Raw genomic sequence first — 14,171 nt, 5'->3', positions numbered from 1 at the left:
TTTCTTTTTTAGTGCGTTACTGCTCTCATTTCCAGAAATTACAAACACTCCTTGCCTGTTTAGCATAACACATTTCCAAGCAGCTGGCGTTCACCTTAGCTGGCTTGCTTGGGAGGAAGAATGTTGACCCTCCTAAGGCAGGAGGTGGGAGGTGCAAGATGGGAGGAGGCTGTGAAAATACCTTTACCTGCTGCTTTCTCCTTTCTGAACAGCAGTGTTGGGGGAGTAAGATGACCACCACCTAACTCCTTCCAACTCTCTTGGGTTTATGCTTAAGTCTGCTCAAATTCGACTTGCCCAGTTACCCATATAGATTAAACTGGGAGTGTCATTTCTGGACTTTAGCAGTGAGAAAATGGTGTCTCTAGAACCTCCATCGCCATCACTGAACCTGGGGCGTTGAAAGGACTAATTCTGCCCATGTACCCAGGGAGGAAAGGAATGGAGGCGGGGCAGGATTCACCACAAGCAGGTTAAGATTGGGGTGGAGAGGAACGCGGAGGGAGGGAGAGGGAGGGAGAGGGAGGGAGAGGGAGGGAAGCGGGGGGGGGGGGGGAGGAAGACAGAGTGACAGCAGAGACAGTGAGACACAGAGAGAATTCTACGCTTTGCAAAGTAAGGTCAGAGCAGCAGGCACATTGCTTCACCTGAATGATGGACACGTCCCAGTTCTGTAAAGGCAGAATGTCTGCAGAGTTTTCCAGGTGACTCCTGTGCAGTTTAAGTGTGACTGACTAACCCTTTCTGTGTCCCTAAGGGTCCGCTCCTGGTGAGCCCAGCGCTCTGCTTCTAGTCCCATTAGGGATCGGTGGTGCAAAGTCCCCAGCCACAATGCCCTGAGAAGACCTTCCTGGACAGAGGCGGGTCTTGCCCAGGAGAGCGGGCGCCCAAGATTTGCACCAGTGAACTCCAGGCTCCCATTCAGCAGCCTGCAAAGAGGCGTGGGAACTGGCGCCCGCCCGCGTCCTGCGCCCCTCTTCTCTTGCTCCTCCCTTCTGGGTTGTCCTCACTCAGGCGCCCAGCAGGAGCAAGATCCCGCGCCCCGGTCGGTCGGTCCCTGCTAGGCATGCGGTGCCGGATGCTCTTGTTCCCTTTCTCCTTGATGCTGGTATCTTTGAGCGGCAGCTTTGAACGCTCAGGAGCAGGTGAGTGGGATCCGTGGTCAGGGGTCGCATCGCAGCTCTGGTTTGCAGGGAGCAGGATGTGGGGTGCGGGGTAGCAGTATTGTACGCGCTGCAGGGACAGAAGGCAAACTTCGGATGCCTTCACTGAGTGTGCGGTCCTCAGCTGAGCAGTGTGGCAAGTAAAATGTAGAAGGGTGGGGCTGAGCATCCTGCAGAGACAGCCCTGGAGGATTCAGGACTGCCAGGCCCTTTGCAAACCTGTGGATAGGAGGAGAGGTAAGATCAAGGACAAAGGATTACTTGGAGTCACCCAGCAAGTGCCAAGGGAGCTCTCTCCATCCTAGTGCCTAGATGGCCTTATCTCTTAGATGGATGCTTCGGTCCTCGAAGTCCAGACCTGGTGGGACTCACTTTCTAGCCCCGATTTTTCTACCAGTTATGGTTGGGCTGTGTGGTTATAGGCACTTAGTATAGCTAAGAGGTGCCATCTTTTAAAAACTGCCCCCTGGGAAAGAATGGTTGGGAGCACTTCCTGCTGCACCTGTTGATGCCACTCCTATAGATAGATACAAAGATGTCATGATCTTTGACATGGGTAAGGGGGAGTACGACGTGTCCCAGGGTGGCTGAGACATATACAGTTGTCAGTGGGTCAAGTTGCTGGCTGCTGATGTCAACAGAGGTTGTAGGTACCCAGCACTGAGAAACCCCTGCCTGGAGGTTAGCAATCTGGTCGCTCAGGTGAGCCTGGTACAGAAGGCAAGTGTGAAGCCATGTTAATCTTTGCATCTTTGCTCGCGTTTAAGCCAAATTCAATCACTTTGGAGGAACCCTTCCAAGTCTCTGACCCTCAGGACTTATACCCACTCGGCCAGCATCTAGCCTGTGGCTGGTCTTCCCACACTACCTCTGAAACAGGATTTAAAGTTACTTGTTTGTTTGTTTTGTTCTCTTGTTTTTAAACCAAGTAGTTATTTCAGATCTTTTAGTATCTTTGCATGTGTCTTAGGACAACATTTATCAGTATACCTGATACCATGATTATAAGAAAGTTACTGAATTTAATATCAATAAATGATAGTAAAGGCCATAGGTGCCTCTATAGTAAGCACCAACCTATATTTAAAAATTATTGGATACCAGTCTTCAGGTAATGTCTATAATACATATGTAGTTTGGGTTCCAAGATAATCTTTGAGACAAAATATTTTTCAGTTGTGACTTACCTAATGATCTGAGCTTTTAAGAGTTGACTGCAACCCTGAGAGATCCTTCTGGAAGAATCTGCTGCAAGAGGTAGCAAAGGAGTGACTGACTGATGAGCATCGATTTAGCAGCTTCTGTGTCAAGCAGCTATGTGCCCACTTAAGCCTTCAATCTCCTTTTTTAGGATCTCTTATTATCTAGACTCGTGGTATACAGAAGGAAACTCAGGTCACCTTATCAGTGTGCAAGAGGTCGCAGTGAAGAAACTGCTGACATGACCACTCCATGAGCTGGTTAAGATTTCTATTGTACATGGGGGAAGGGAATGAGGGAGGGTGGGGAGAGCAGCCAAAAGCACCTGGAAGGGTTCAGAGAGGAGAGAGAGAAAAAAAAATAGTAGCCTGAACATAGCCAGTAGATTGGGCTTTGCCAGAGCTAGGGAATCAGCAGAGTGGGAGAAAAACAGATGTGTTAAGCAAGATAGCAAGAGATAGAGAGTAGGGCATAGTGAAAAAGAGTAAGAGGATACTAGAGTAAGTGCTGGAGTCCTACAGAATGGCCGGTTATGAAGACGGTGAGTAGCAGCGGGGAGACAAGGGTTGGGAGACTGGTGTGGGGGCTTTGGAATGTACACCAGGTACCTCAGGGACTGAAGGAGCCTAGTGACAACTATAAGATTTAATATGCAGCCACAGGTACACGTCAATGGAGCTGTGTAAGTCTCTTCTGCCAGAGGTAAGGAAAGTGGCCCCCTTTGGCAGACAGAAATCTTTTTCACAAGTCCCCGAGGAAGGCTGGCTTCTATCTAACCACCAGGAATCCTCCTATATATAGTCCAGGTTGAGCCCATTTTTGGGTAGGTGGACAGCTTGAGACCTACCAGTCAGTCAATTAGTAGTCCAATGAAAATGTTCCAATCCAGGTGATCTGCTGCCTAAGCCTGTTCCCATAGCAGCAGTTTCCAGACACGGAATGGTCTCAACAGCTTTATTCATGGTGCATGTTATAGCCTAGATGGAATGGGAGGAGATGCCAAAGGTGGTGGCTAATCCAAGAATAAACAGTACTCCCCCTCCGAGGGGTGGGGTATATTTTTAGTGCTTTTCATGAGCAGAATTTGTTTTAAAGTCAATGAAACTGATAACACAGTCTTGGAAGAATGTAAGATTGGGATACGGTACCTTGAGAGGAGCAGTCTGCTCATCAGCTTTTATGACCGCTTCGATCAATTAGCCACCCATAGCTGCTGCCAGGAGTAGACCTTGTTGAGTCTTCTACCAAGCATAGAGACGCCAGCGGGTACAGACCATATTGCTTATGTTTTCTAGGAACCAACAATTGGCTTTACCTCTCTAAGAGTTAGAGAGGTCAATTTTGGTTAACCACAGGACACTGAGCTTAGTGAATAGATGTTCATGGCTGGAATGGAACCCCACAAACTCAATGCTTTGCAAGTGGCTGGAAGCTTCCAAATATTTATAGCATAGCTGTTAGAGAATCATTATTAAAAGGATGTCATCTTTGACCCTAAACTCGACTCTCATTAAACACGGGTCTGTATCCATGTCTAAGATTAAGTGAAAGTATCTACAGCCTAGACCTCAGACCTATAAATGCTCACATTCTGTGGCTTTGTGACCAAGCTAGAGCCAGAAGTACAGCACGCATGTCTGTTTGTGCACAACCTTGAATCTCCCTCAATTAACAGAACAGGCACCTATTCCAAGGAATTTCCTGGTGAGCCCAAGTGAGTTGAGGGAAACTGAGTCTGCCTAGAGGAAAGACATGACACTCGATGGCCTCTTATCACGACAAAGAATTGTCTTGTGCTGTGGAAGCCAGAGACCCTCCTGACACTGCTTCTGGTTGTCACCTGCAGGTGACCTAGAGTGTAACAGGACAAGGCAAGTGGCTTGTGGTGAGAAGTGTATTCCTGTGGCCTGGCTCTGCAATGGGGAACAAGAGTGCCCAGACGGGACTGATGAGCTGTGTGGTAAGCACTGAGCAAGATGCTCACGGGCACCAGCCCTGGTTGAACAGTCTTAATCTGAAAGTCTGAAATACTCTACAGTTCAAAATGGTTACGTACAAACATGATACCACAGTAGGGACATTTCACACCTGACTTTATGTGATGGGTCTCAGGCAAAAGACAGGTTCCCCGAAAATATCACATAAAATTACCTTCAGGTTGTGTGTGTGGAGTATATTTGAAACACAAACTACTTAGGAGGTTGAGACAGGAGGATCACAAGTCCAAGGCCAGCTTAGGCTATAGCCTGAGTTCAAAACCAGCCTGGAAAAATTATCAGGACCCTTACTCAAAAATGGAAAAAAAAAAGGGAGAGGGGCTAGCATATAGCATGTGCAATCACCCTAGGCTGATTCACAATGTAGCCAAAAAAAAAAAAAAAAGAAAAAAAGAATTACTTAGATTTGGGTCCCATCCTCACAGTACATTAATATAGTGGTTCTCAACCTTCCCAATTCTGTTATCCTTTAATACAGTTCTTCATGTTGTGGTGACCCTGAGCCACAAAATTATTTTCATTGCTACCTCATAACTGTACTTTTGCTGCTGTTAAGAATCATAATGTAAATACATCAATTTTCCAATGGTCTTAGACAACCACTGTGAAAGAGTAGTTGGACAAGCCCCTTCACACTCTGGCCACCATGCCTTCTCTGCCACAATAGACTGTACCCCTTATGAGACAGACCATGAACCCAAAGAATGTCTTCTTCTGCCACGTTGCTTCTGTCAAACATTTTGTCCCAGTAATGGAATAAGGAAGTAATGTTATTGGGTTATTGCTGGGAGTGTGAAGGGACCAGCAAGTATCAAACTGAGAAGTAATTATTGCTTTGCTATTTAAAACGTATGATATGAAATCCACAGGTTAAGAACTGCTGCCTTAGTGTGTTTGAGTATGTGTGTTTGAGTTTGTGTGTGTGTGTGTGTGTATTCATATATGCAAAACTAAAATGAAAAGCAATAATGTGTATTTGGTTGACAGTATCCATTCTCATGACTTTTGTCCCCTGAGGATAAATTCAAACATGAAGAGTGGCCACAGGCTCTTAAAGACTAATCCACGAGTCTTTGAGTATTAGTGGCATCTCTGTAAAAGTAAAGTTTATACCTTAGATTGAAGCTTAACCCTTGGTTTCCATATTAGTTTAACTAGACCAATCCAGAGGCTTGTATGGAATCCTTACAGGCCACAATACTCAAAAAGCTCTTTTGTATGCAAAGCGAACAACAACAACAACAAAAAAGAGTATAAGACTGTTAGAAGCCAAGTTAACTATTTAGGAAATATTTTGTTGCTATGAAGCCCTGGTTCTCAGTGCTTAGAATATTCAAAGCCACAGGGAGGTCATCTGAATGCCAACCCAGGCAGAAGGCTTTTTAAATGATGGGTCCTACCCTTGTGTCATGAGTATAAGACAGAGAATAAAAGCCCCATGAACAGAGGAAAATCCCAATGTATTGGTGATTATGTCCTTCTTTCACTCTCCTGCCTGCTTCTTCCTGGATGGTCACTTGCTACCTGTAACCTCACATGAAATACCAAACACACTCAGGCAGGACTCGAGGTGTAGCTAGAGGGTAAAATGTTTGCTTAACATATGCAAGGTTCCAGGTTACATCCCCAGAATCAAATAATAAGCAAAAAGCAAAGAAGCAAATGAACAAACAGAAGCATGTGAACATTCACAGGGTGGAACTTACTTTCACGATTGCTTTGTTGTGTGGCCTCCATACATGCTGTGCTAGAGCTCCAAGTCTCCTTACTTAAGTGGAATAATCTGAAGCAAAAGCTACTAGTTTTCAGGACTTAGATCTGCATATAGTCTCAAATATCAAAGGAATTCAAAGAGGTGGAAGGCCCTGGCCTCCAGCCACCTATAGGGGTCAAAATCTCTCAATGGTTAGTCATAAATAAATGTCAAATCTGTCATGCAAAACCCACCTTTCATGTGTTCATTTGTCATGTATGACCAGTTATTATTTTAGATACAACATACACAAAGTATTTTTGCTGTCAAACGTTTGCTAGATAACAGTATTCTAAGAGATGGTGGGAAGAGTAAGCTTTATGGGCTGTTGGCTCCTTGTTCCTTGTTAAGGCAGATGTTGACTCTCAGCTAGACAGGATCTAGAGTCATCGAACAGGCATATTTCTAAGCATGTCTACAATGGTATTTCCATAGTTTAACCCAGGAGGAAAGACTCACCCTGAATGTAGGTGGCACTTTCCCATGTGCTGGCACCCCAGACTGAATAAAGCCAAAAAAGGAGAAAGTGAACTGAATGTGAACACACATCTCCCTCTGATTCCTTTCTGAGGGTGTGGTGACAAGTCACTTCACACTCTGGCCTCCATGCCTTCTCTGCCACGATAGACTATACCTCTTATTAGACCGTGAACCCAAAGAATGTCTTCTGCCACCTTGCTTCTGTCAAACATTTTGTCCCAGTGATGGAAGACGGAAGTAATGCCACTGGTTATTGCTGGGAGTGTGAAAGGGACCAGCAAGTTCAGGGTTGTTATCAGTGTCAAACTGAGAAGTAATTATTGCTTTGCTATTTAAAACGTATGACATGAAATCCAGTCAACTGATGATCTCTGACAAGCTCATCTTCCTGCATGCCTGTTATTGAATTCCACCCTGGCCTGCAGAGCAAACATGTCTCGGATACCTGCAAGCCTGGCAGTGTGACAATGGGAGGTGTATTCCTGCTAGCTGGCTTTGCGATGGTGCCAGTGACTGCTTAGATGGCTCCGACGAGGTTAACTGTGGTAGGTACAGCTTACTTTTAAAATTACATCTCTTTACATATGTGTGGGTGCGTGTTCATGTGTGTGCCCCATGCACCATGACATGTGTGGAGAGGTCAGAGGACAACTCAGGTCCCCAGGGATTGAACTCATGTCAGCAGGCTTAGGGACAGGGGCCATTACTGACTGGTTGTTTCATCAGTTTTGTAAAACTTATTTTCAACACTCCATCATCTCTGCTCACCCACAGCTTGTATCAGCATCAGCAGTGCTAACTGGAAGTAAGTCATGAAATAGCCTTAGGCTGTGTGTGCTAAGCCAGATGCTACATTGTCTTTGCTGTTTATAGGAGACTCTTGGAACTATTTCTTTGTGTTTTCAAATTTATTAACCTTATCGACTCTTTGAAAACTTCTTTGGAGAGAAACTTCAGTGCAGAAAGCCACACCCATATGACTAATGACATCTAACTAGCATCTCTTAGTGGTTCTGAAATTGGCCGAGTCCACGACAGCCATAGCACTCACTTAGATACCCATGCCCACCATAATCCAGCAGTTCTCCTCCACCCACATAATTCCTGCCTTCCAGAGAGCTTGTCGGCATGTCCGGACTACAAAATCCGCTGTCCAGGAAAGGCTCAATGTCTGGATGCTGGGGAACCTTGTGATGCCCATCAGAACTGTGAAGATGGGTCCATAAAAGCACACTGCCCCCATATCCGTTGCTTGGCTGGGCAGTGGCAGTGCCAAAACAGGGCATGTATCATGGACAGCTGGAGGTGTGATGGCATTGATCACTGTGGTGATGCCTCGGATGAGTGGGACTGTGGTAAGTCTGGCTTCCCTACTGACGTTTCAAGGGCAGGGTATAGTACACAGGCTGCTTTACAAAGTCTACATGCCAAGGCAGAAGCTGCCATCCTTTCTCAAAGAAGAGGATGCCCCCTAGCAATAGCCAATGTATAGTTATCCATGGAACCACAGAGCTGCTTAGATAAAAACTCTTGTTATATGCTGAATGAGTATCGCCTAGAATGTTCCCAGTGATGAAGAGCAATCCATAGACAGCCTGAGCATCAGTCTATGAAGGAAGAATAACAACAGAGACAACTCCTGTTCTCACATAGTGATGGGGGAAAATCTCCCACTAAAAAGGGAAAAACTAACTCCAAAGAGTGGTGAGCACCGTATTCCTCTTTAAGACAACCCCCAATACCCAGGATAGGGGTGCCTCTGGTTTGTTGGTGAACCAGAATCCTGCTCAGTATTTCCTGGAGTTAAGGTTGCACACTGTAGCACACTCAGCGTCTAACATTTGTAAATTAAGTTTTCCTTAAAGCCATACTCATTTTGGGTCAAGTGGCTGGCTCTAGTACCGTTTTAATCCCAACTATTTAAAGCCAGATCAGTTAAGTTTAGCACAGTTTCAGTCGAGTGCCCAGATGTCTTGCTATTTTTGTGATTGAGTCTTAATCCCTGATTCCCTGAAGAAGAAGAAAAAAGTTCAAAATGATAAGCTTTGCTTTCCAAACTTGGATTTCTGTAGGCTATGGAAATATTGCCACGTAACCTACTGAAAGAGTTGTCTTTCTACACTCCTCCCCCCTATAAGTAGTAATGAAAAAGAATGATCAACTTCCTCCACAGCCTCCTGTCCAGAAGGCACTGTGAGCTGCGATAGTGGGAAATGCATCCCAGAGTCTCTGATGTGCGATGGGAGAGCTGACTGTACAGATGGCGCTGATGAACCCAGGACGTGTGGTAAGAAACTGCTTCCTCAGCTTAAGGCGGGAGGCTGAGGAAATGAGATGACATAGCCTAATGCTTTAGTCACGGTATTAATTACTTTTCGCTTGGCTGTGACAAAGTAGCTGGCAGAAGTAATTAAGGGAGCAGGAATTTATTTTGGTAGCAGTCATGGGCCGGGGCTGAGGCGTGCTGTCCAAGGCAGAAGGGGTGTGTGGTTGCCGCTTTTCTCGTCTCTGCAGAGGGGGAGGCAGAGGAGTCAGGCTGGAAATGGAGCTGAGGCTAAAACACTAAAGGATCTGCCCCCAGTGACCCACTTTTGCTGGCTAGTTCCCATGTCCCAAAGGTCCCACGCTTCCTAATATAGCACCATTATCTGGGGAGCACATGTTCAAACACGAGAATCTGTAGGTGACATTTCAGATTTCAACCCCAACAGTTATCATTGGGACCAACTCCTTGAGAGAATGCTTGAAATGAAACACACGCACACAGGCACACACACAGGCACACACACACACAGGCACACACACCCACAGACACACACAGACATACACACACACACAGAGAGACACACACACAGAGGCAGTTATCTTTGTCCCTTATATTTAAGTATATTGCATTTTTGCTTATTACATTAAAGCTCTTGGCTTTGGTCTCGTGACTGAGCAAAATCCCCTAACTTGCAAACCATCAAGGGTGATTCTGAGCTTTAAGGAGATTAGTTAGCTCAAACCCTATATACTACAGTGCTTCTGAATTCTAGAGTAAAGCCAGGAGCGCATCATCTAGTGTTGGTAACATCCACATCACAGGTCTCAACAAGGGACAGACCCTTACCCAAGGCTCAACCATCCTTAGCAATGTACTGAGCTTTTACCAGTCTAGAGAGCCCTCTATAGAAAGCCTTGGCTCAGCCTGGTGCACACAAGCTGCTTTGGTTCAGCTTTCAGCCTGGAGGTTTTCTATGACCCAACTTGACTTTGCAGATCCAGTACAAGAAAACTACAAAATCAATTAAAGCAATAGAAACCATTTGGCAAATGTCTGGGGGAGGAATGAATCAATTTGTTTAAGGAAAAAAATAGATTTCTCCACAGATTTAATTGAGGAAGACCTCAGAAAGCTGTTTTCTGGTGAGGAGGAGGGGCTGCTGAAAAGTAACTTTGACTTTGTTTTTTTTCGAGACAGGGTTTCTCTGTGTAGCCCTGGCTGTCCTGGAACTCACTCTGTAGTCCAGAGCTGGCCTCGAACTCAGAAATCTGCCTGGCTCTGCCTCCCAAGTGCTGGGAGAAAAGGTGTGCACCACCACCACCACCTGGCTGTAACTGTCTTTTTAACGTCCTGATTTTCACTAGAAGAGTCACTGTTGGGTCTGTTTGAAAAGGGACAGTGGGCATCATCACCTCAAATGACCTCAAGTCATTTGGTCATCTGTCTCCTGTCCTCCTTGCCTAAGACTCCCCGAAAGGCTTCTGAAGACAGTTTGTACCACAGGAGCTCAAGTGAAGGTTGTTAAGCGCACTAATGACAAGGCCAAGTGTAGGCTTTGTGCCTGAAAGATAACTCATTGTATTCATAAATACAAAATCCAGGACTAAGTGTCCTCATTATCCATACACCCCCGTGAGAAACACATAAGAGAGTCTTAGCCTCTCAGTAGAAGGAAATAAATAATAATAAATCCACCAGCATTTGAAATTGCTCACATATTAGCTTGGAAAGAAAAGCCTCCGCCCAGCTCCCTGGCTTTGTATCTTTCCAGCACCACAGTCTTTCCCTAGCCTGATACTCTCAGGCAAGAAGCCAGAGTCAAAGGGTGTCTCTCAGGGGTCACCTGTTCTTAGTCCAGTATAGGAGGGACATGATACAACATGGCTTGCAAGGCATTAATCTCCACTGAGTTCAGTGGCTTTGACAGCTGTCTTGTCCCTACAGGTAAGAACTGTTCCCTGCTGAATGGGGGCTGTGAGGGCCCATGCAGCGATACCCACTGGGGTGTCCGATGTTCCTGCACACCAGGGTGGCAGTTACAGCCTGATGGATGGAGCTGTGGAGGTCAGAACTCACCGGGCTTGTCTTTTAGAAACATTCTTATGGTGGCGTAATGTACACAGCATGAGTCTTCAGCATCTGAGTCATTTTAAGTTTCCTGTTGGGGCTTAGATTTAGAACATACAACCACCACCAGCATGCATTTGTAGCTCTTTCCATCACTGCAAACAGGAGTTCTCTAGCTATGTAACAATAACCCAGTAAGGCCCCACACCCTTAGCCTCTAGTAACCTCTCCTGGCTTTCTGTCTTTGTGAATTTGTATATTCTATGTAGCACCACCACATGAGTGGAGTCACATGACGTTTAACCTCTTATGTGCCCCATGTCATCAGGGTTCAAGTGTCAGCGGAACAGAATTCTATTTTACATTTGTACCTCGTCTTACCTATTTAACTGTTAATGGTACATTTGGGTTGCATCTGTCTCCAGCAGGGCTGCCGTTTGATACATTGTTTTCAGTCCGTGGCTCTGTTCTAGAAGTGGAATGCCTAGAGCCTGTGCATTTCCACCAGGATCGCACCTGATTAATGCTAGTTATTATTCCAGCTTGTGAGGCTTGCAAGTCAATTATTGACCCAAGGCAAAGTACTAAATTGAGCATCTTGTGGAACTTTCAAGTTCTGTCCTTGAAGAAATACCCTTGTCACTTCACAGCCTCTGCCTAGGACTCCCCACCCAGGTCTGGACAGATTCTGAACTTAAAGCCCATAATATGTTTGCCTTTGCTTGATCTTATTAGCAGCCCTTCCCCAAGCTACTCAACCCTCAAGTCTTGTTTCTCTCTTTTGTAAAATGTATTACATAAATATTAGGGGTAAAATAAAATATCCACATCTTCATTATAATTAATAAAGTGAAAATTGTATGATGTAAACTATAGCACATATCTATAACAATATATTTTGATTAAAATGTAATACAAGAATAATGTCTTCACTGAGCCTCATCTGTGTGCTCAGTACTCTCTTCATGATGGACCTGTAGGTCTACCCACCTGGGAAGGCTATGCAGGAACTTTACAATTATGTTCTACAATGGTTTTTATATTAAGACTTCATCAAGAGATGTTATGAACCTACTTTGAAGTTCATTACATATAATTTCATTTTAATAAATTTCAGTAATTGAATTTAAGTCATTTTATTGTTTAAATTAAAGCAAGACTTTACATTATTAAATTTATTAACTTCATTAGAAGGGTCGAGGTAGGGATGTAGCACCATTTTTGGGCTCTGATCCACAGCAGGGCTTAGCTGGCCAAGCACTTGACAGTAGCCATGTATTGGTTTGTCTCCTGGGATAGAAGAGTACTGTTATGCTCGAGGACTGTGTGGTTCAGGGAGAACAACCTTTTCCAAGAAATGTTCCAAAGGAACCATTTGCCTTCCTATTACAAATCAATAAATCTCTCATAGCTTTGACATTTATCTGGTAGAGAGTCCTATTTGATTTCTGTTTGCTGTTTGTTTGTTTGTACATGGTCTCATGTGGTGCAGGGTAGAAATGATCTTGCTATGTAGCCGAGGAAGAACTCAAACTCCTCACTTTCCTGTTTTCCATCTCCCCAGTCGTAAGTTAATGGCTATGTGTCACCAGGCTTAGTTTGTGACCAGAGGCTTTGTAAAGCAATCATACCTATGTTATACCTATGAACCTGATCTTTTCCATCTGTTTAGAGGAAGTATTCCATGGCACAAATAGTGAACTCAAGTTGCCCTTTTGTGTGCCACATGTCTCTAGGGTCCATGTGTCAGCATTCCTTTCCTACTAAAGGCTGAATAGAATTCTACTATATGTTTGTACCACATTCTACCTATTTAGCTATTAATGGTGCATTTGGGTTGTTTCTGCTTTTTATGATTAAAAACAACACTAGCATGGTTGTAGTTTGAATCACTGTTTTCTAGGCCCTAACGCTTGTCATTCTGAAATAGACTTTGGTGTGACTAGCAAATGGTATAGCCCAAGAATATTGCTAGATTAACACAGATTGTAATTTATGCCACCCAAACAGCAGGGCTCCCTATACTGAAGTTCCCTCCCATTCACCAGAATGGGAACTCCATGGTGACTCAGTAACTTTTATGCACTAAAATACTGGAGCTATATTTCCTGAGTCATCTCTGACTTACTCCTCTCTGTCATCAGATGTAGATGAGTGCTCTCTGCCATATGGTCCCTGTGGCCAGCTATGTCATAACACAGCAGGCTCTTATTCCTGTGGCTGTATTCAAGGTCATCAGCTCTACAATGGCACAGACTGTCGAGTTACAGGTGAGTTTTGTAGGCAAAGCAAACCCAGCTGCTGCTCTGTTCTTAATAGTAATTATAGAGAAAAGTGACACAGGCTATTTACTTTAAGGACTAGTACTAGACACGATGGTTTCTTTCTTTCCAAAGAAGATACTATTGTGATAGGCGTTGCCTAACCAGAGTGCCAGTCACATTGAGTGCCTTTAAAATAACATAGTTACTCTGTAGGCTGTGAAAAATAGGTGCTCAAGAGACTCAACCAATAGAGTTTTAACTTTGCCTGCCCTTCTTTGCCTCAGGGCTGCTCACATGTGGGTGCTGTGTGACAAGTACTGATTAGAGTTCTGTCTAGATGAGAGCTGCTGAGTCTGAAATCAAATAAGGCAATGAAGTCTCAAAGATGAGCTTTAAGGTGCTGAAACCTGGGGGTAGGAAGGACTAAGACGGCCCAGTAGATCTCTTCAGAGGATTCTCTGCCTATGCCTTAGGGATACGCAGACTTGGATATAGAAGAAAGAATAGCATCTTCAGTTAAAGGGGAAGGCACCCAAGAAAGTGTCAGAGTAATATGTTACTATTTTCCTTCCACTGCAGATGATGATGTTAAGATTCTTATAGCAACAGATAAAGAGCTCAGAATCCTGGACCGAAGAACAGGCATCCATGAGATGCTGATTCCTGTAAAGTCAAGGCCCAGTTCGGTTGCTTATGACCTGGACAGAAACATGTACTTCTGGGTGGATAAAGTCTTGAATGTGTTTGTCTTTGGGAAACCAAACTCTGTTCACCTCTACCCAGGTTTGTTTTTGAGTATTAAGATTTAACTTTTTAAGGCTTCTTAGGTTACTGATACAAAATTTCTGAGATTACCAACCTTAAACAAGAGAAAAGTATTTGGGGAGTTCAAAATTTTGGGGGTTCAATTAGTAGCATATCATGGTGGAAGTGGAGGGGAGCTGCTTACTCCATGACAAAGGGAGAGAGGGCAAAACTGCC

The 14,171-nt window shown here is 44.6% G+C and overlaps 1 protein-coding gene across 3 annotated transcripts in view; it reads left to right on the top strand.

The window, feature by feature from the left end:
- Positions 1-952: 952 nt before the first annotated feature.
- The window catches only part of LOC115031727 (low-density lipoprotein receptor-related protein 1-like), a 50,245-nt gene continuing 37,026 nt past the window's right edge, over positions 953-14,171 (top strand). For all 3 annotated transcript variants that reach the window (XM_029480322.2, XM_029480320.2, XM_085844019.1), the window contains exons 1-8: positions 953-1,145; positions 4,210-4,323; positions 7,019-7,138; positions 7,709-7,948; positions 8,767-8,880; positions 10,804-10,923; positions 13,071-13,196; positions 13,770-13,973. In XM_029480322.2, the coding sequence (XP_029336182.1) occupies positions 1,067-1,145; positions 4,210-4,323; positions 7,019-7,138; positions 7,709-7,948; positions 8,767-8,880; positions 10,804-10,923; positions 13,071-13,196; positions 13,770-13,973 (1,117 nt within the window). In that variant the 5' untranslated portion in view covers positions 953-1,066. The remainder of the gene's footprint in view (positions 1,146-4,209; positions 4,324-7,018; positions 7,139-7,708; positions 7,949-8,766; positions 8,881-10,803; positions 10,924-13,070; positions 13,197-13,769; positions 13,974-14,171) is intronic.

This window comes from Mus caroli, unplaced genomic scaffold, assembly GCF_978045245.1.
Source record: "Mus caroli unplaced genomic scaffold, Mus_caroli_1 scaffold_10, whole genome shotgun sequence".
Taxonomy (NCBI): domain Eukaryota; kingdom Metazoa; phylum Chordata; class Mammalia; order Rodentia; family Muridae; genus Mus; species Mus caroli.
Note: the sequence above shows the minus strand (reverse complement) of the source record. Positions and strands in the feature narration are given on the sequence as shown.